Source organism: Cyprinus carpio, chromosome B23 (genome assembly GCF_018340385.1).
Source record: "Cyprinus carpio isolate SPL01 chromosome B23, ASM1834038v1, whole genome shotgun sequence".
NCBI classification, from domain to species: domain Eukaryota; kingdom Metazoa; phylum Chordata; class Actinopteri; order Cypriniformes; family Cyprinidae; genus Cyprinus; species Cyprinus carpio.
In genome coordinates this window covers 12,686,651-12,707,360 of record NC_056619.1, presented here as the reverse complement: position 1 = coordinate 12,707,360, position 20,710 = coordinate 12,686,651, and the positions used below count along the sequence as shown (strand labels likewise).

At 37.3% G+C, this 20,710-nt stretch overlaps 2 protein-coding genes across 3 annotated transcripts; one reads left to right on the top strand and one right to left on the bottom strand.

Moving 5' to 3' along the window:
* Positions 1–145: 145 nt before the first annotated feature.
* On the bottom strand, positions 146–10,433 carry LOC109113144 (V-type proton ATPase subunit S1-like). The gene is made up of 7 exons (XM_042750851.1): positions 10,190–10,433; positions 7,432–7,472; positions 6,090–6,175; positions 5,583–5,824; positions 4,773–4,823; positions 4,428–4,671; positions 146–582 (listed from the first exon to the last, which is right to left on the bottom strand). Exons 1-7 carry the CDS (start codon positions 10,288–10,290, stop codon positions 346–348), a joined length of 1,002 nt encoding a protein of 333 aa, XP_042606785.1. The 5' UTR covers positions 10,291–10,433; the 3' UTR covers positions 146–345.
* A 5,530-nt stretch (positions 10,434–15,963) lies between these two features.
* asb14b (ankyrin repeat and SOCS box containing 14b) lies at positions 15,964–20,391 on the top strand. 2 transcript variants are annotated; one of them, XM_042751045.1, is made up of 10 exons: positions 15,964–16,230; positions 16,843–16,977; positions 17,061–17,113; positions 17,212–17,343; positions 17,598–17,756; positions 18,199–18,444; positions 18,561–18,738; positions 18,815–19,358; positions 19,735–19,888; positions 20,100–20,391. In XM_042751045.1, the coding sequence occupies exons 2-10, from the start codon at positions 16,859–16,861 to the stop codon at positions 20,273–20,275; spliced, it is 1,761 nt and encodes a 586-aa protein (XP_042606979.1). In that variant the 5' UTR covers positions 15,964–16,230; positions 16,843–16,858; the 3' UTR covers positions 20,276–20,391. The 2 variants fall into 2 exon arrangements, with proteins under 2 accessions (XP_042606979.1, XP_042606978.1); XM_042751044.1 differs by having other exon boundaries at positions 15,965–16,230; positions 17,058–17,113.
* The last annotated feature ends 319 nt before the right edge of the window (positions 20,392–20,710 follow it).

Below are 20,710 nucleotides of genomic sequence, written 5' to 3'. Positions count from 1 at the left end.
CCACAGTACTTGTATCCAGTCAGAGAAGTGCTTTGAAGGTTCTCCAGAATGGTGGTCTATTAAAAGGCAATCTTCATATTTTTGTCCCCATTTCATAGGCTTCCCAGTCCTGGTCCTGGAAAGCCATGATCTGCCCAAGTTTTGGCTCCAGCCTGGGTTTTAACACCTGATTGATCAGGTAATATCATCCTCTGACTGTAAGAAGCTAGGTTAAGACAATGATAAGGAGAGGATTTAGTGCCAGGCAGGAGGAAGACCAAGAGGACAACGCAGCCATCCAGAATCAGAACTAGCAATCCTTTCCACGCTGGTCTTTTGCTGGTTTTACAGCACTGTCATCGCTCCTCACACACTGTTCTTGTCTGGGAGCTCGGCATCGGGGGTGCGGGGGAAGTAGACGGTGGTCTTGTGCTCTTCATAACGGTCAATGTGCTTGAGGTGGACGACCATGTGCAGGGCGTAGGCCAACACCAGCAGCAGAATCAGAGAGGTGATCAGGCCCATCAAGATTGCTGGAGTGAAGAAGGTTGCACAGTCGCTTGCTGAAGCAAACTTGGTGGACTGGACATTAAAGGCCTGGATCTAGGGGGGATGGAAAGTATAAAATTAATGTTAAAATAGTTAAAAATAGTTAAGATAGTTAAAAATAACAAATACATTTCTTTAAATCAATTTCTGTTGCCAGTAAAGCTTGGCACTGATGGAACTGATATAGTATGTAAGTCATAGATAAAAGCATCTGCCAAATTCATAATGTGTTTCAGGATAAATAACCAGCCGGCAAATATAAATGACAATTATGCTTAATAAATTGAGAGAAGGAGAACTCGTGTTCATGATTAAAATATGTTAAAATACGAGTTATGTGCAGCCCTATCTGAACTAAACCAACACTGAACTGACTAGATCTGAATATTGACACTATTGTTTTAAGAGTTGCTTTACAGCAGAATCTAAAATGTTTCCATAATTAATTCTGCTATTTTCCCCTAAATTTACATTACATTACATTCTGTACTGTATAAAGTGCTATAATAGAAATAGGGTGACTTGACTTGATAATTGTTAATAAATGTACATTTTATTGGGTGCCTGAACATGAACTGTTTACGTACAGTGCAGTGAAAAGTTTTTTTTTGTTGTTTGTTTGTTTTTGCATATTTGTCACACTTTAAAAGATTCAGATCATCAAACATATTTTAAAATTACACAAAGATAATGCAAGTAAATACAAAATGCAGTTTTTAAATGATTTCATTTACTAAGGGAAAAAAGCTGTCCAGACCTACCTTGCCCTACGTGAAAAATGAATTGCCCCATCCTGTTAAATCATGAAAGAACTGTGATTAACCAGATTATTTTAGAAAGTTAAAGAGTTAAATTTCACTAGCCACACCCAGGCCTGATTATTGCCAGATCTGTTGAATCAAGAAATCACTTAAATAGAACCTGTCTGAAAAAGTGAAGCATGCTTAAAGAGCAACACATCATGCCTCGATCTAAAGAAATTCAAGAACAGACGAGAAACAAAAGAGTTGACATGTATCAGTCTGGAAAGGGTTATAAAGCCATTTCAAGGCCTTGGTACTCCAGCAAACCACGGTCAGAGCCATTATCCACAAATGGAGAAAACTTGGAACAGTGGTGAACATTCCCAGGAGTGGCCGGCCGACCAAAATTTCTCCAAGAGCGCAACGACGACTCATCCAAGAGGCCATAAAACAACCCTGAACAACATCTAAAGAACTGCAGGCCTCACTTGCCTCAGTTAAGGTCAATGTTCATGATTCAACAATTAGAAAGAGACTGGGCAAAAACGGTATTCATGGGAGAGTTCCAAGGCAAAAGTAATTGCTGACCAAAAAGAACACAAAGGCTCATCTCACATTTGCCAAAAAATATCTTGATTATCCCCAAGACTTTTGGGCAAATATTCTGTGGACTGATGCAACAAAAGTTGAACTTTTTGGAAGGTGTGTGTTCCATTACATCTGGTTTAAAACCAACACAGCATTTCATAAAAAGAACATCATACCAACAGTCAAACATGGTGGAGGTAGTGTGATGGTCTGGGGCTGCTTTGCAGCTTCAGGACCTGGACGACTTGCCATAACTGATGGAAGCATGAAATCTGCACTCTGTGAGAAAATCCTGAAGGAGAATGTCCAGCTGTCAGTTTGTGATCTCAAGCTCGAGCGCACTTGGGTTATGCAGCAGGACAATAATCCCAAACACACCAGCAAGTCCACCTCTGAATGGCTCAAGAAAAGCAAAATTAATGTTTTGGAGTGGCCAAGTCAAAGTCCGGGCTTAAATCCGACTGAGATGCTGTGACATGACCATAAACAGTCCATTCATGCTCAAAAACCTTCCAATGTGGCTGAATTAAAACAATTCTGCAAAGAAGAGTGGGCCAAAATTCCTCCACAGCGATGTGAAAGACTCATTACCAGTTATCGCAAACGCTTGATTGCAGTAGTTGCTGCAAAGGGTGGCACAACCAGTTATTAGATTTATGGGGCAATTACTTTTTCAAGTAGTGCCAGACAGGTTTGGATGGCCTTTTTCCCTTAGTACAGTTTTTCTCAGTCGCTTTGATGCATTTCTCGAATCATCCTTAATATTTGCAAAGAAGTATGTGCATTTCTCAAAACTTGAGAAAAACTACAAACAGCACCACAAAATGGATAACCTGCAAAATCCTGAAATTTACTCAAAATCTTTAGTTCATCTCTCAAAAGTAAGAATTTATGCCAATGAACATATCAGTGCCATCAAAATGAAAAGTCCTTGTGTCATTGTTCACAAACAAGATAGTCAAAATGCTAAGTCATGTTGTCAATATAACAGTGCACTCTGTTAGTATTACCTGATATAAACTATAGCAAGTTTGGATGACAGTTGCTGTATTGGAATGCAGAAGGCTGCACTTCTTATTTATGCCATATATCAATTTCAAAAGTACAAATTTACACACTACTGTATGTAAGTAGTGTATTGATTGAAAGAGACTGGATAGGATTCACAGTTACCCTTTTCACTAGTAAAAAAAAACCCCCACACATTACAACGTTATTGTGATATAGAAAAGAAAAAGAAATATGGGCACAAAGGCGAAAATACAAAATTAGAAAGCCAAAACCCAGGAAACCCACCTTAGCCATTGTAAGGCCATGATTGATAACATGGTCCACAGTGGCCCTTATTTCATCCGATATGCTATGTCCATGGCCTCTTCTGCCTTTTCCTCTGTTTTGCCTCTGTACCCTTCCACCATGCATCCTTACTCCTATTCCTCCTCTCAGCTCTTGATCCTGATAATTTCCTGGATCTTCATCGAATGTCAGAATTTGTAACTAGTGTGCTGTCCTCTGTCTATGCTTTCAAATTGAAGGTTCATGAGATGCACCTTTGAGCTATTTCAGAGAACTGGTTTATCATTGGCATGATCTACATTTCATTAGTAAAAGTCAAGATTCACCTCCACAATTACAAAAAGTCTAATAGAAATGTGTAGAAAATATGCTATGACAACTAGATCAACCATTTTGCATTTAATTACTTATACGATGAACTAATGTTTTGAGGGGTAAGACTAGAGAACTACATTATAGATTTTGAGCAACATGACATTAGCAACTGATAATGTAGAAAACCACAGACAAATGCGCATAATCAATTGCATGAATGTACCAAAGCAATTGCAACTTGTTCAAAAGAATGAAAAACTGCTTTTATGATGTGCACAGGTGACTAGATTTGGAGGCTGAACAAGTAGTTTTGAAAATGTCATTTCTGATCTGAGAAATGCACCAAAGCGACTGTGAAAAACTGTAAATGAAATCATTTGATCTGAATCATTCAAGTGTGAAAAATATGCAAAAAATAAAAATAAAAAAAACAGGAAGGGACAAAAACCTTTTCACAGCACTGTATAAGAAATGTCTTGAAAGATGTATTTATTTTTTAAAAAAAAAAAAAAAAAAAAATAATAAAAAATAATAATTGTAAAAAAAAAAAAAATATATATATAATAAATAATAATAATTCCATGTAGTTCCATTTTTGGATTTCTGGGTTGTAAGATTGAGAGTCCTTACACTGAAAGCACAATTTGACTTTTCAACACATCTCGCGGTTTTTTTTTCTTTCTTTTTTTTTCATGTGAACGGCGCAAAAAAAGATTCCAAAAGGGAGGTTTTACGATGCCATAGAAGAACCATTTTTGATTCCAGTGATGGTTTTTCATGGAACCATAGATGCCAATACATAACTTTAGTTGTTTGTTTTTTGGTTTTTTTTTTTTTTTTTGAGAATTTACTATAAATAAATTTAAAATAATTTTCAAATATGTCAGTAAAAACTCTCAGCAATACTGAACTTTAGTACACTTCTGATAACTCTCAAGCACATTTTGTGGCAGCTACCTGAAAATCTGTGAAAGTGATGTGCCAGTTTGCCGAGCTGTCAGTGTGGGAGCTGGGCACCAGTAGGGTGTCATATTTCTGTAAGCTGCTGACATGCTGGCAGTGGTAAGAATAGGTGGCAGGGGCATAGACCTCCGTAGCATTGAATGTGGCCTCATGAGTCCAGTTGTAATGGATGTGAACACTGTCCAGAGTGAACCAGTTCTGGCTTACTGATTCATAATATGTGTTGGACATCTGAAGCCTTCAGAAAACAGACAAGAGGAAGTAATTAACAAGTGAATGTAATTATCAGCCCGTGAGGTTTTGCGCAAGCAAATATAGGAGAAGAAAAAGAGTGTTTACCTAATGACAAGTCCCCTGATGTCTTCCACATCACCCAAATGCAAAGATAGCCTATAAAAATGTAAGACTGTCATCAGTACAACTACAAAACTGTATCTTTGAATATATACATACGTATACCACCAAATTTTTATATTTTTTGAAAGAAGTTTCTTATGCACACCAAGACTGCATTTATTTGATCAACAGTAAAACAGTAATATGAATAGTATTACAATAAAAAAATACTTTTAATTATTAAAATGTAATTTTAACTTTGAAAACAGTCATACTATATTAATATTATGATGTAATATTTTTGTTGTAATGTGTTAACATTTTGTCAGGATTGTTTGATGAATAGAAAGTTCAAAAGAACAGCATTTATTTGAAATTTAGTATTTTGTAACATTGTAAATGACTTTATTGTCACTTTTGATCAATTTAATGCATCCTTGCATAATAAAAGTATTAATTTATTATTATTATTATTTATTATTAATTACTTTATTATTATTTTTTTTAGAAATCAAAATAAAATTATTTTGTGAAATGTTTCTCTTAAATAAATGCCACTTGGTTCAATATTTTGTTAAATACCTTATAACAAAAATATATTTTAATATATAACAATGGCTAATTGTCCAAATATTTTTGAGGCCACTGTCTAAAATACAAAATCTACAAATATATATTCACTAACTTAAAACTAATATTCTAACTAGTAAATAAATAATACTATATTCGACAAAACACTTGATTTTTAGTTTTAGGCACCAGATAACTGTAATATATGATACTGAATCTATGGCAAGAAGAATTTTTACATACGTGGCCTTCTCCTTTGTACAAACAGAGCCTTTGGTGTCTACTTGTGCATTGGATCCAAATACCCTCTCTGTGAGGTCCAGGAAAGTGTTGTTTCTGTATCGAATAGCCAGTCTCTTGGCTTTGAAAAGGATGCATATCTTGCCGTTGTAAGCTACAGTCAGTGGGGAATAGGGTCCCGAGCTGGTGGACTGTAGTAACTTCCGTTTGGTTCTGGGCTGGGCATGCAGATGCCATCCAAAAGGCTGTTTGAAAATGATAACAGCATAAACTGAGCAACAATGTATGGAACAATTGCATTATTGATACATAATAAAACAATAAAACACCAAACATCAAAAAAGAAAAAAATAAACACACCCACAAACCCACAAATGTTTTTTTCCTCATGATACATTATTTTTTAAACCATCACTGTGTCGTGAGTCTTGTAGGATGCTGGGTGAATTAAGGCAGAGATGTTGCTTATGGGAGCCAAGGTCACATTGACTATCAGGAAAAATGCAATACCTGCAGTATTCTTCTGAGTGGATTTTCAGCTGCAGGCGAATAACTCTCCTCGTGTGAGGCACTTGGACTCTCAAAATGTTCTCCATCTGCATCACAAAATGTTGAAATAGGACAATGGGGGAGATGGCTTGGTGAGTTATTTCAGCACAGTAAATCGCTGCTTTACTTAGCACGCAAAGTGAATATACTAGAAAAATAGCTTTCATTTCTGTGGTATGAAAGTAAAATTCAATAGGACAAATTAAAATCTAAGAGATAAAACTTGTTACAATCAGCACAATATGCGATGTAACCACAATAGTATACTGTTTAATTCAATCTGAGAATTACATAGTATTCCATTTGCATTAGCTTGTAAATAAAACCTCATTTTAATCTGCCATGATGATACAACAGTTAGTATCAGTTTGATTGGTGGTGGGGATTTTTCAGTTTTTCAAGTTAAATCATTATGCCAGTAGGTGGCGATATAAGTGATTCAATTAAGCCTGTGTAATACTTTCCACATGAGCAATCTGGACATGTACATGTATCTGAACAGCGCGGACGTGGACTACTTGTATTTATACTTCTGAAAGTGTACACTGATGGTCTGCTCCGCAAAAAAATGTGAACAAACAATTGCCCATAATTATTGCACATCTGGCTGTCTTTATATTGTTTTATCGATGGATTGTACAGGTTCGAGTAGCAACGGGCTTCTTCACACTGCCTGCGCATGTGCAGTTGGTGCTTTTGAAGCCTACTGACCGCACTTACTTTTCCGCATGGTCACAAAAAATGGGAGGCACGCAGATGTCCACTCAGAGCCTCCGCGCACATTCTCCGATGATGATTTTTACATCACACATTCCATAACAGACACTGGATTGGCAGATGCGGAGAGTATAACACAGGCTTTAGTCATTTTCAGGCAGCTGATTCATTAAAAAATACTGTTTTTTGTGAGTGAGTCATTGAATTGTTCACTCAACCGATTAGTTCAAAACACATTTACTAACAAACTCCACTGCTGTGTGTTATTTGGAGATATGCAATTTTGATTCTGCTGTGGCTTCGCTTCGAACCATTTTTGTTGGTGGAGCAAAAATAGTTCACTTAAAATATAGTGTCTAAACTGCTTATTGAAAAAGTCTTGTATACTGAAATGTAGCACAAAACTGTTTCATTCAACCTGGCGTCTCACACAATGTTTAACGTATCTCAAATAAATATAAACACAAGGAAGCACAAAGTTAACAAAAATAAGCCAGCAGAAATGATATTACCACATTTAAAGAAGCTGGAAAGTTGAACAGATAATGCAATCAACCCAAAAAGGATGAAAGTAATAGATACTGACCTGTTCTAATTCTCACAGCTTGATATGGTGGGACCTCAGAGCTGTAATTGAAGAACAAAGCAAAACAAAAAGGGGGTTGATCTCTTTGTGTCAGGCTGTGGCCTACTTATCAACGTCTAAGACAGATTTCCCATAGATCCACTCTGCTTGATGCAGCAGTAATGCATGACCGCAAGTCTGACATCTTCAGTCCAGATTAGCATCTCAGGAGAAGACAAGACATTTAGTGGAATGTCATGATTCTCACGTGCTTAGCACCTTGAGTCCATCAACAAAGTGGGGGCTAAAAAAGACTTAATGGCACCTTGCGTATATGTACGCACATGTATATTTATCTCGTGCCACCTCATCCCTCGCGCTTGAACTTGCTGGATTATCCTTAGATGAACCGTTTATACATCTAATCACAGAGATAATGAGCTTGGCAGACGGTCTCCTAAAACCTTATTAAGAATCTGCCGGACTTACTGGGAGAAGGTTTCCTGCTGTGTGAATGTGTTGACATCCAGAACTGGGCCTAGATTAAAGCCTGTTCACCTGCAGTAAAGTCTGTAGGGTGTGTGAGTGCGAATGAGAGCATCAGATGACCCTGGTTTACTCTCTTTAGGTTCATCTCTTACGTACCACACCAGTTTGGCCACCCCACCCACCTCTACTACACTGGAATGAATGCTTAGAGCTTTATGATCATGTAAGAGATTAAAAAAGAGCAAAACATCAGACTTGTGGGGAAAATAAACAGATTACCACATGGAGCATTTAAGTTCATTCAGTTCCTAAGCGCAATATGAGCACTGAATCAACAACGGCGTAGCATATTGAGTCATAAAACCACTATAATCCAATCAAGGTGACAATACGAATACAAGTGCAGGTGTGAAAATCTAAAAAAAAAAAGACATATGAAGAGCTTTAGAATTACATTTGTACATTTTTTCTTCTCTTTGGCTAGTTTTGCTAAAAAAAAAAAATAATGTCAAAAAATGCATAATTCTGTTATTAGGACCAAATTAGGAGCAAAAACAATGTAAGTACCCAAATGACATATCAAGAGCTTTAGAAAATTATACAGTTTCTTCTTCTTTTCGGTAGTTCTGCTAAATATTCTAAACTAAAAACAGTGTAAGTGCAGCAAATCTGGTCTTCAGAGCTCTGCTGAGGAGTGTGTGTGCACGAGGAGTGACTCTCGCCTTTGTTCTAATGCCAGTTTACCGAGGTCAGCAGCTGAGGACTGCGCTGCTGTCATTGGTTATGGCTGGACACAGTAGCCTAAGTGCTGAATTGAGCATTTATGTAATGAAAAGCAGCGCTCACACTATGTCTTCACCTCACTGCTGCTGTCAGAGCTCAATATCATCTTTCCCATATATAGATTATAGGTTTAGCATACAGATTAGCACAGTACACTAGCACACACTAGCACAGTACTCTACAAACACAACGTTTTAAAATAGATTTGTCTGTTTGATGGTAATAAGATTATAGCCTTTGGTTTAATTCCGCTGGCTGCCATTTGTGTCTGTTTTGGTCTGCCGTATATATTGACCCTGAGAAACTTGAGGAGGGTTGTAAAACCACTCAACACTTTTTAGTCCTAAAACACATTTCTGGGCTGACAAGATCCCCAATGTTTCAACAGTCTGCAATGCTGGTCTTATCCCTATAAATACTAAGCTTTAGATCGATCTAGAGAGAGATGGGCAAGTTGGTAGGTTGTTTACCATAGCTTCAGGAAGACATCTTGATCTCTATCATATAATATATTCACATATATTATTCATATATTCACATATAAATGCATGGATAACTGAGAAATTCTAGCAAGTAACAGAAAATAACCACTTACTTCTAAACATTGCTTTGTTTTTTTGAACAAATTAAACTCAACTTAAAAATAATTTCTTTCCAACAGTAATACTCATACAAAAAAAATAAATAATAATAATATATTGTTAATATATTATTATAAAATAATAATTTAAAATATTTTAATACTAAATAAAGTAATATTTTAACTAATTAATTGTAATTAGTATTTTTTAAATAAGTTTGCTGATGTTTATCTAAAACTTACCATATAGGCATTTTTCAACCCTTATTTATCTAATAGATTAATAGCACAAATATTAGCTTTCAAATAATTTGTGACATTTCACATTTTGTGAAACTTGGCAGAATTGTAACATGTATAAATGTAATAATGACATATATTAATGGCTGATTTTATTATTCCTGCTTGCTCTCACACAGTAATATCAGATGTTACCTCTGATTTTGTACACAAATCTAAATTCAACTAAATATTTATGCTACTCCAGCTCTGATATGAGTAAAGGAATTCAGCAACTGTGAAAGAGAACAATAAACTGATTATTTAATGTACTCAGAGATGCTCATATAGCCAGAGCCATCACGATCTCACTTCTTTCTTCTGTTTCTTGGAGTAGCATCTGTAAACTGACTCCTACAGACACTGGATGGGGTCTTCCTCATATCCAATTTTCAAAGCCATATATTCACAGCAAAAAAAATACAGCAAAGAAAAACTGCAGCAGAACCACAACATGCTCTGAATCTAGAGCCCACACATGTCAAATTAATTCCTGAGTTCCACGAATGCTCTTTCACCATTTTCCTAATAAAGCACATTTTCTTGGTGTCTCTTGCCCACTGTAAAAGACTAAGACAGTGCATCAGCTGCACAGCATCACTGCCCCATTCCCCCTCCCCACGCTAGAGCTGAAAGCGCAGCTCTTACCTCCTGTCCAGGATCGCAGGCACTTGATCGAAGGGCAAAGACAGAGAGATAAACACACACAGTAACAGAGAAAAAAACAACAAAACATTGTGTTTAGCCATTGAGATAATCTAACGAGACTGCCAGAGATGAGGTTTGCTTCATAATCTGCTCTGAACGCACATCCCTAAACCTGGGCTCTCTGAAGGGCGGCCCGTGCAGCCAATCAGCAGGCAGGGGGGAGATGATCGTGCGTCATTCGCCTCACAGCCTTCATTCTTGCAGCCTTTCTCTCCCCCCACACCCTCACACACACTCCTCTACCCCTCCCCTATCCTTTTTCTCTCTCTTCTGCACCCTCTGTCTCATACAAACATACAGTAGATGCCGGCTGACCTCAAGCAAAGGGTTTATGCGTTTCAACTCCCATCCCAGGAGCCTAGTTTCATAAGCACTGCATATCTGGCATGGCTAGAAGTTAGTGGAGAGTGTGAATTTATGTTGAAGCACAATTAAAGGCTGTGACAACTGACCTAGATTTACACTGAGAGCTTTGGTAACCAAAATGAATCAAACACTAGAAACCTACAAAACCTTTCAATCTCCATCGTGCATAGCAGGGTTATTAAACTAAAACCATAAAAATAATTTCATTATTTTAAATAAACATTAACTAAAAGAGAATATTAAAAACTGTTTTTGGAGTGCATTTTGCAAGAAAACACTGTTTCAGTTCAAAAATTCATATTTAATTCAATGTGTTACTTGCCATTTCTTTGTAACTGTTTGTGATATTTAATAGTATTTCTGAGTAAAAATATAAGTTCATAAACTATTTTCTCACTTTAATTTTGTTTAAGAAAAAAACTATATAGACTATATAGACATTAAAAAACAGAATTAAAAACACAAAACAAAATTACAAAAACCTTAACTATAATAAAAATGATAATTTAAAATCTCATTCAAAACAATCATCAAAATCTATAACAGTAATACAAAAATAACAAAATAACACCTTAAAATCATAAAACCACAAAAAACCCCAAAATTAATAACTCACCCTCATGTCATTCCAAACATTCAGAAACCGTATGTTCTCTGTGAAAAACAAAAGAAGATCATTTTAATTGTTTCAGATGTTTTTGTCTATATTAAAGTCATTGGGGTTCAAAACAACCTGGACCTCATTGTATTTTGTGTTATGGCATGCTTTAAAAAAGCAAGAAAAGATTTTTGCAAATCTACAACTATACAATATACAATATATAATATACAACTATAGAAAAACTTCTACGTTTATGGGTTATCTACATTTATACTGTCTAAGTACCAGCAGAGTGGTTTTAGTGAGCCAAGTGGGTCATTTGCCCCTTGTCTTGAATGTGCTTACAGTGTGATTGATGAGCAGAGTGACAACTGTCAGTCATCTTCACTGGGTTAAGACAGACCTGTTTTAATGTCGCCTTCAATGGCTTTAAAACAGTGAAATGCAATGTAGACAAATGTTCACAATGTGTGGCACTGCTTTCACTCATAAAGGTAGAAATAAAATCATGAAATAATAGCGTTCTTTGTCAAACAGACCAATACTGCAGAAAATGCTGAATGGATTTTATTCAAATTTATAAACTACAAAGGATACACTACTAACATTTGAGGGGCCGTAAGAAACTATGTTGAGGTCAGAATGTAGTTTCTATAAATGTTTTTGGAAACTGGCACCTCTGATTTGGAACCACTCAGACTGGCTTTGTTATGATTTTGCTATCATGAGGAGTCTTTTTAAGGGGAAGGACGTTTACTGGACCACTGTGGCTGCAAATGAATCATACCTAGACTGTTCACACCCAGACAGACAAGGTAGGATTTCTCTGAAGGTAATTAAACTACGGGGCATCTCGCAGTACTACATTAATCACACCATGTGCATTGGATTGTGAACGCCCTGTTGTGATGATGATGTTGGGGAAATGTTGCCCTCTTGTGGTGTGTGGTGTTCATAAACTCAACACTGGCTTTTCTTTCACATTTCACGAGTTTTGTCATGAAAACCCTGTTAAAGATAGTCAAATACTACATAGAAACACGGTTTTTCCTAATTTTTTAGGTCTGCTGAAATTTGCCAATGATAAGAACATGGGTGGCTCTCTCTGGGACAAGGCCAGGGTCTCATACAGTGAAGATGATCCACTCTGCCATGAAGGAGGGCACCTGGGTGTGCTTACAGAACTGCCACCTGGCTGTGTCCTGGATGTCCACTTTGGAGAAGATCTGTGAGGACCTCAGCCCTGACACATGCCATCCAAACTTCGTCTTTGGCTCACCAGCTACCCATCACCACTGGTACCCATGGGACACTTATATTGTACATCCCTTGATAAACAATTGTCTTTATCCTCTTTAAGTTTGTGATTTTTTTTTTTCTGCCAGTTTCCAGTAAAGATCTTGCAGAATTGAGTGAAGATGACCAATGAGCCTCCCACTGGCTTGAGGTTAAACCTGTTGCCGTCGTATCTGTCAGATCCCATCTCTGACCCTGAGATCTTTGCAGCCAGTCCTAACAAGGAGCTAGTGAGCAGAGGGACTGTCTGCAGTCTTATGTTGACTCTTCATCATGTTTCAGATGTAATAGTATTTTATTACTGACTGCTGTTTTATAGGTCTGGGAGAAGCTCCTGTATGGAGTTTGCTTCATCCATGCTTTTTATCAATTTAATTCATTGCTGTAATTCCTTGCTAAATAAAAGTATTAATTTATTGTAAGGAAAAATCTTACTGACCATAAACTTTTGAATGGTAGTATAAATAATTTTCACAAAAAAAAACAAAAAAACATATTGTAATTGTCTATGCTTATTTCACTCTTTGCTCATATCATCACAGTGTTAAAAAAATCAGTTTATTTTTTATTTTTTTTTTTTGATGGAAAGTTTTGGGTCCTGGACAAGGGTTAAACAATAAAATCTGTACAGTGCAAAAGTCATATTAAAAGTAGCACAAATAAATGATGAAGGCATGATAGAAGTATCCCTGACAGATTAAATGTGACCATAATATAACAAAATTAAAGTTGAAATCTGTTAGCCCAGGACTGAAAAAACAGTACGAATAATTTTATTGTCTTTCTCTCTTTTTGTTCCTCAGCTCTTTGTGAACGAGTACGAGGAGGTTTCCTTTGAGGCCATCACGTATCTGACTGGAGGGTGTAACTACAGAGGACGTGTAACAGATGGCTGGGACCTAACTTCTACCCAGCATCCCGAGGTGTTTGGCATGCATGAGAACGTGTACATCTCCAAAGACCTTCAACAGACAAAACTATTATTTGATTCCCTCATCTTGACCCAGGGTGGTGGCTCAAAGGGAGGGGGCAGCTCTGGCGGGGATATCACTCTACTGCACATTGCAAATGACATCCTGTCTAAAGTACGATTATAAATAGTTATTGGGATAAAAAGGTGTTTTGTATATATGCCAGTTATTTATTGACATTCTGATTTTGGCCATGCAGATCCAGGTAACTTTGACAATGAGTCTGCCCATGTCAAGTTTCCTGTGTGTTATACGGTGCTCATGCAGGAGATGCTGCGGTACAACAAGTGAGTCCTCTGAGATTATTTTAGATCTAAAATGTCTTCCACATACGGTGTTGATTCTGTAATTTCTATGTACTATTTACTCTTTTAGTTTGAGAAGCACTATACGTGTGAGTCTGCAGAACCTGATAAAGGCCATTAAGGGGCTGGTGGTGATGGATGCAGAGCTAGAGGCTATAGCTGGCAGTCTGCTGCTGGGGAAAGTGTTCACGCACAGACAATGGGGTCTAAAAGTATCAGACAGCTAGTGAAATTATTATTATTTATTTATTTATTTTGCATTTTTAAAATGTAATACTGTACATATTTTCAGTGCATGTTATGATTAACATGTTTATTAAGAATTTGAGCAAAAATTTTCATTTGTGTCTCAAATTTGCTAACGTTTGATTAGTGACAGAAATAGTGCCGAATTTTATTTTTTAATATTTCAAAATATTTTGGTCAGTAAGCTTTTTTTGAAAGGCATTAATACTTGTATGCAGCATGGATGCATTAATCAGAAGTGACAATAAAGACATTTATAATGTTACAAAAAGATTCATATTTTAAATAAATGCTGTTCTTTTGAACTTTGTATTTATCAAAGAATTCTAAAGAAAAAAATGCACCACAGTTTCCACAAAAACACCAAATCAGCATATTAGTATGATTCTGAAGGATCATGTGACTGAAGATTCAGCTCTATAGATTTTATTTTTTAATTAATTCCTTTAATTAATTAGTATCTCTGTGTCATTTTCTTTTTCTAAGAGTGGTATGACATGCAGAAGCCCCATGTATTCAGGTTTTTCTTCACTCAGGCTTTCATAACAGGTGCCTTGCAGAATTAAGAAGTACTCCATCCCTATTGGCCTGCATGGCTTTAATTATGAGATATCCTCTGCTGCAGCTGTTCTATGGCTGAGAGTACTTTTATTAGATAAAAATAGATGATTTGAGAGCTACAAATAGTTCTTTATTACTTTAGGTTCTGCTATCTGACACCTCCGACTCATCTCCTGAAGATGGAGTCTACATTCATGGCCTTTTCCTGGATGGAGCTCGGTGGGATAGAAAAAGGCAAGAATGCCTTCCAGGGCTGGAAGACACTGGAAATAATATAATCATTTCTAAGCTATCATTTTTTTTCATTAATTATGTTCTTCCTTGCAGTGGAGTGTTGGCCGAACAGTATCCCAAAGTGTTATTTGATGCAGTCCCTATCATCTGGATCAAACCAAGTAATGTTATGTCATGATTATAATTTATGTTCATATTCATCCTATCATGCGTTTGTAGTTACTTTGCTCAGCAACCTCTACAAACCTGTCTTTAGCGGACAAGAGCCCCAGAGCATCTATGTGTGTCCCCTCTACAAGACCAGTGAGCGTAAAGGAACACTGTCCACCACTTTGTCTTCAGCATGATGCTGGCTTTACTCTGTCAGCTAGATGACTGACACCAAACCCCTCCGACTTCTGAACCAGCACTTTATTTAACAAACAATTTAATCACTATGCGTCAAAACACTTTAAAAGCAACTAAATTCTATGACTGTTCTCTTTAAATGTCATTGGGGTTTTTATTTATGACAATGGATGATTGATTCAGCATGGGTGATGATAGTGGTGAAGCATCGAGTACCTCTTTTTACAGGAGATCCAGAGAGGTGAAAAATATTTTTCAGTATTGAAGTTGATCTACAGAGCACTTTCAGTTAAGTAACATTACTATTACTATTTGTTGTAGTGTTTTTTTTTTTTTGTTTGTTTTTTGTAAAAACAAATTAGTAGAGAAACCTGCTATACACATAAAACATTTCTTCAGTCCTTATTATACAGTCTCTATAATAATCATTATAACACTTTCTACTCAGAGTGAGATTGTTATATATATTTGTGTGTCATTTATATGTTCTTAGCTTTTTTGTTGCTCAAAATGGCACATTTTTTGCTTAGCAACAAGTTTATCTACATTACTGTACACAACAAAAACGACTGAGAATATATTATATTCTTGCTTTTAAGTACTTGCTTTTATTTTTTATATGTGATTTATTAATTCATACATCAGAGTGTTAATGTATGTCTCTGCTGGGATAGCTTTATTTAATCAATGCACAGCTTCGTGTTTATCTGAGAGTGTGTGGTTTGCTGCCCACTGTGAATTCAAAGATGTGTTGTTACCGTTTAATTTAAACAGACATTTGAATACAAGAGAAAGTGTGGCTCATTGCAAGTGTTTCTAAGAACTCAAATGCTAAGAACATTAGCTCTCAGGTCAGCTGTCTGTGGGGTAGAGTTGCAAGACTGATTGTCACACAGTGGGTCAAAGCCAGGTGTTGGTTGGCTGGCCCAGGCCCCATGAGCATGTATTTTTAACCATGCACAGATATAAATAGGTTTTAAGAGTGGAAAGCGACCAAAAACACAGCACAGATACAACTGCCACGACTGTTTTCAACATTTCCCGTTGCCTCAGGTAGACAAAACATTTGCCTTTGAATTAAGCATATGTAAACAGCTGGAACAACTCTGCAGAAATAGATTGCATGGGATGTGTTGCATGTTTACGAAACATTCTTAAAGTAATTAGTCAGCCATTTAAAGCTTGATGTTAGGCTCTTTTTACATTCATGAATTTGACAATTTAATGCAACAACTACAGGTTTGAGTGTTGGTTACATCCTTTTGTAATTCAAGCCAGCTCAGTAGAAACTAGAGCAGATATTATCAGCTTTGGCTATTGGAAACAAAAAGAAAAAATCCAAAAACAAGAAAAAAGTGACTTTATCAGTGTCTTTGTCAACACTGGGTTCTTAACTACAGGATATAAAAGCATGATGCTAGTCATAATATACATGATCCACTTCTCCTAAAATGTGAAAAAAGTGACTTTATCAGTGTCTTTGTCAACACTGGGTTCTTAACTACAGGAAAAAAATACTTTATCAACTACATTATAAAAACTTAGAGGAAGGGTTCTTAACTACAGGATATAAATGTGGATAAAGATACTGATAACTAAAGTCACAACTTTCACATTGTAAAGTCTTGTACATTGTAAAACTTGTGGTTCTAATTGCCAAATTAGAGTTTATTAATGAAAGATGGAGGAAGTGTATGAGGCTGCGGAGGATGACTGGGATGATAATGAAGATGAGGCCACTCAGTACATGATTGAACAGAGTCTATTGGAGTACAGTAAACATGCTGATTCAGCCACCAGGTACAGCTAAATCCCCATTTTTATTAATGCTCTAATAGCGTGTGTCTTATGATCTAGCATTTCGTTTTCATGTCCCTTAGCAGTGATCCATTAGACTGCATCGACCACGAGGAAATTTTCACTGCTATACAAGCTGGTAAGAGCTAAATCCTCCAAAAATGTTCATCAGCATTTTCAGTAAGTGCAGTAGAATATCTGGAGTCTTCGTGATGCTCACTGCATGTGTGGTGCCAGGTAATGAGGATGCTCTGAAGGTCCTGGTGCAGCGTAAGGAGGCTTTGTCTAATGCAGACAGCAAGGGCTGGATTCCTTTGCACGAGGCAGCGGTGCAACACAAGAGGAGCATTCTGGAGATCACGTTTGCAGGTCGAAGAGATAGCATACAGTTTCTACAGTTCATGGAAGCTTATATTTCCTCAGAAAAAAAGTCAGAATTACGAGCAAGATGTTGAGCTTATAATTCACAACTGCGAGGAAAAAAAGGAGAATTGTACTGTATGGTGGGATTAAAAATTCACCTATATTTATATATATATTTATATTTTTATATATCTGCGGAAATAAGCTTCCATAATAGTTAGGCCTACCTCTCTAAAACCCCCAAAACATTCCTTATTCAGCATCTCCTCAGGGGTCAGGACAATGCCGTACTCTGAGAGGGGAGACTCCGCTGTTTCTCGCCGTTGTCCACGGTCTCCGAGAGAATGCCACATTCCTGCTGCAGAACGGTTGTGACCCTGACTGTAAAAATGAGGATGATGATTCTGCATTGGTTGCAGGTGTGGAACGCGGTGCTATTTTTAGCATACAGAATGCTTAGTAAGCGCACATTTCTCATTTAAGATTAGAACAGCGAGACTGTCTTTTTATTTTTCTTTCTTTCTTTTTGGACAAAGATTGAAGTGCATTATTTTAATTCATGATAAATGAATTATGTAAATGAAAGAAAAAAAAACGTATGTAAATTAACACGATCCCAGCTCTAAATATTTCATCGGATAAAAATTGTGAGTAAAATATTTAAAAAATCGTCATTTGAATATTTTGGAAAATAAGGGGTCTTGTCAAAAAGGTTTAAAACCACAGATTTAAACAGATTGATTTTAATTTGTAGTGTTTGAGATTTAAATTTAGTAGTCAAAATAGTGTAGAAATTGATTTAACGTTAAAATAATTATCTTATCAGTATTGGCCTGGATACATGAATTGCCTTTTTTCCAGCCATAAAGAATGACCAGTATGACCTGGCTCTGCTGCTGCTACGCTACAATGCCAAAGTGGACCAACAAGGAAGTCTTCAAAGAACCGCTCTGCATGAAGCATCCCTGCTTGGCTTGGATAACTTTGTATACCTACTCCTACAATCTGGCGCTGACCCAAATGTCATTGATGTCTGTGAACATACTCCTTTAGGACTTGCAGCTCAAGCTGGACATTTTAACATTGTAGAGATTCTGCTTCAGAAAGGTGATTTTGCAGTCTATCTATGCCTATCTATATATCTATCTAATCTATATCTGTCTATCGTGGTCTGTTTGGCATTGATCACTTGTCATAACATTTAATGACCTGCTCATCTTCAGGGGCCAGTGTGTGGTCCAGGCCTCATTCTCTTGGTTCAGCCTCAGTTTTATTTGACGCTGCGGCCTCTGGAAACCCCGATATCATTTCACTGCTGCTGGAGTATGGAGCCAATCCCAACGTGCCCACCCACACCGGCCATCTCCCCATCCACCGCGCAGCCTACCGCGGACATCTGCTGTGAGTACCACCCTGCTGATGGGTTGATCAATGTAGTGTTTACCCTAAAAAAAAACTCTGTTTGTGTCTTTCATAGAGTGCTGGAGCAGCTGATCCCTGTGACAAAGAAAGAGGTGATCAAAGAGAGTGGCATGAGCCCGTTACACTCCGCCGCTGCAGGCGGTCACTCTCAGTGTCTGGACCTGCTCCTGAGCTCCAGGTTTGACCCAAACTTCATGCTACACCCCAGAGTGCGCAGGAACTATGAGGACGAACGCAGGTCAGCGCTGTTCTTCGCTGTGTCGAATAATGATGTCCAGTCAGCGAGGCTGCTTTTAGAGGCCGGGGCCATGCCCAATCAAGACCCTGTCAACTGCCTGCAGGTGGCCATGCGACTGGGCAACTACGAGCTAATCAACACTCTGCTCCGCTACGGTGCCAATGTGAACTACTACTCCCGTGTCAACACCACCCACTTCCCTTCTGCCCTTCAGTACGCACTTAAGGATGAGGTGATGCTGCGTATGCTGCTCAATAATGGCTATGATGTGCAGCGCTGCTTTGACTGCCCGTATGGACAGGCCTCACATGTGCCCGTGGATTATGAGGGCTGGAGCGCTTCTGTCATCAAAGATGTTGTGGTAAGACCAGTTACTGCTCACTTTTCAGTGATCTGATCTTGTTAAAGGACTAATGTACTTAACAAGGACTAATGCATTTTTGATCAAATAAATGCAGGCTTGGTGAGCACAAGAGGCTTCTTTCAAAAGCATTAAAAACACTTTTGAATGACAGTGTATACTTTGTCTACAAAATACAAAAGCACATATTTTGAAGAACATTTAGGTCTAAACAAAAATCCCACTGACTTAAAAAACAGACATTTTTAAGAATTTCTTCTTTTGTGATGAAAGAAAGGCAAACAGGTTTGGAACAACATGAGGGTGAATCAATGATGACAGAAGTTTCATTTTTGGGTGAACTGTTTCTGTAAGTCTAAACTCATTTTTTGTGCAGTTCTGTGAGGTGATCACTGTGTACTGGCTCAAGCACATCTCAGCCCAAGTAGTGAGAATCATGCTGGATTATGTTGATCATGTGACTCTCTGCTCCAAACTGAAGAGTGTTCTGGTTGAACAAAAACAGTGGCCAGAAATATGTAAGATACAAGGTAAGTCTCAAGTCACACCTTGAGAGCATGTTATTAATTCTGCTCATGTTTATCTTTAGTTCGATCCAGACAAATCTTAACTTGAAATTCTCTGTATAAACCTAATGTATAGTTCTTGAATGTGCTGTTATACTTGTCGTAAGTGATCATGTACTTAAATCAAAATGCAGCACATTCCAGAATGTATATATGTATGTTCTCTGCTATTCAGAAAATGCTCGAAGCCTGAAGCATCTCTGCAGACTGAAGATCCGTGACTGTCTGGGTCGCTTGCGTCTGAGGGCTCCAGTTTTTATCAGTTTCCTGCCTCTGCCCACCAGTCTCAAAGACTATATTCGCTACAAAGAGTATGATATTTACAGCAGAGGAAGTATGACAGAAGAGTAAAACCAGATTGATAAATCTGTACAAGAGTAGCTGCTATAAAAAAAACTTTATAAATGTACACTTTTTATTAAAAAAGCCTTGTGAAATATTCATTTGTGTTTAAAATAAAATAATCTCCAGATACACAGTGTTGAAAATCTGTGATTCAGTGGCTACCAGCAACTGTCTTTTGTATGTGTGTGTGTGTGTGTGTGTGTGTGTGTGTGTGTGAATGTGTGTGTGTGTGTGTGTGTGTGTGTGTGTGTGTGTGTGTGTGTGTGTGTGTGTGTGTGTGTTCAACAGAAGAAAGAAACGTTTTGAACAACTTGAGGGAGACTAAATTATGAGGGTTTTTTTTTCTTTTTTTGGGTAAACTATCCATTTAAATGTAGAATGACATGATTTAGGATTCTGGCTAATTCAAAACATGAAACAAAACTATTTGTACAAATGGTC

Excerpts from the sequence above, each read along its gene's own strand:
- LOC109113144 (XM_042750851.1), bottom strand. The coding sequence starts at position 10,290 with ATGGCTAAACACAATGTTTTGTTGTTTTTTTCTCTGTTACTGTGTGTG. Across the intron at positions 5,825-6,089 it reads CACTCAGAAGAATACTGCAG|CCTTTTGGATGGCATCTGCA; the intron begins GTATTGCATTTT and ends ATTTTCAAACAG. Across the intron at positions 4,672-4,772 it reads ATCAGGGGACTTGTCATTAG|GCTTCAGATGTCCAACACAT; the intron begins GTAAACACTCTT and ends TGTTTTCTGAAG.
- asb14b (XM_042751044.1), top strand. The coding sequence starts at position 16,859 with ATGGAGGAAGTGTATGAGGCTGCGGAGGATGACTGGGATGATAATGAA. Across the intron at positions 16,978-17,057 it reads CATGCTGATTCAGCCACCAG|CAGTGATCCATTAGACTGCA; the intron begins GTACAGCTAAAT and ends CATGTCCCTTAG. Across the intron at positions 17,344-17,597 it reads TCTGGAGATCACGTTTGCAG|CATCTCCTCAGGGGTCAGGA; the intron begins GTCGAAGAGATA and ends TTCCTTATTCAG.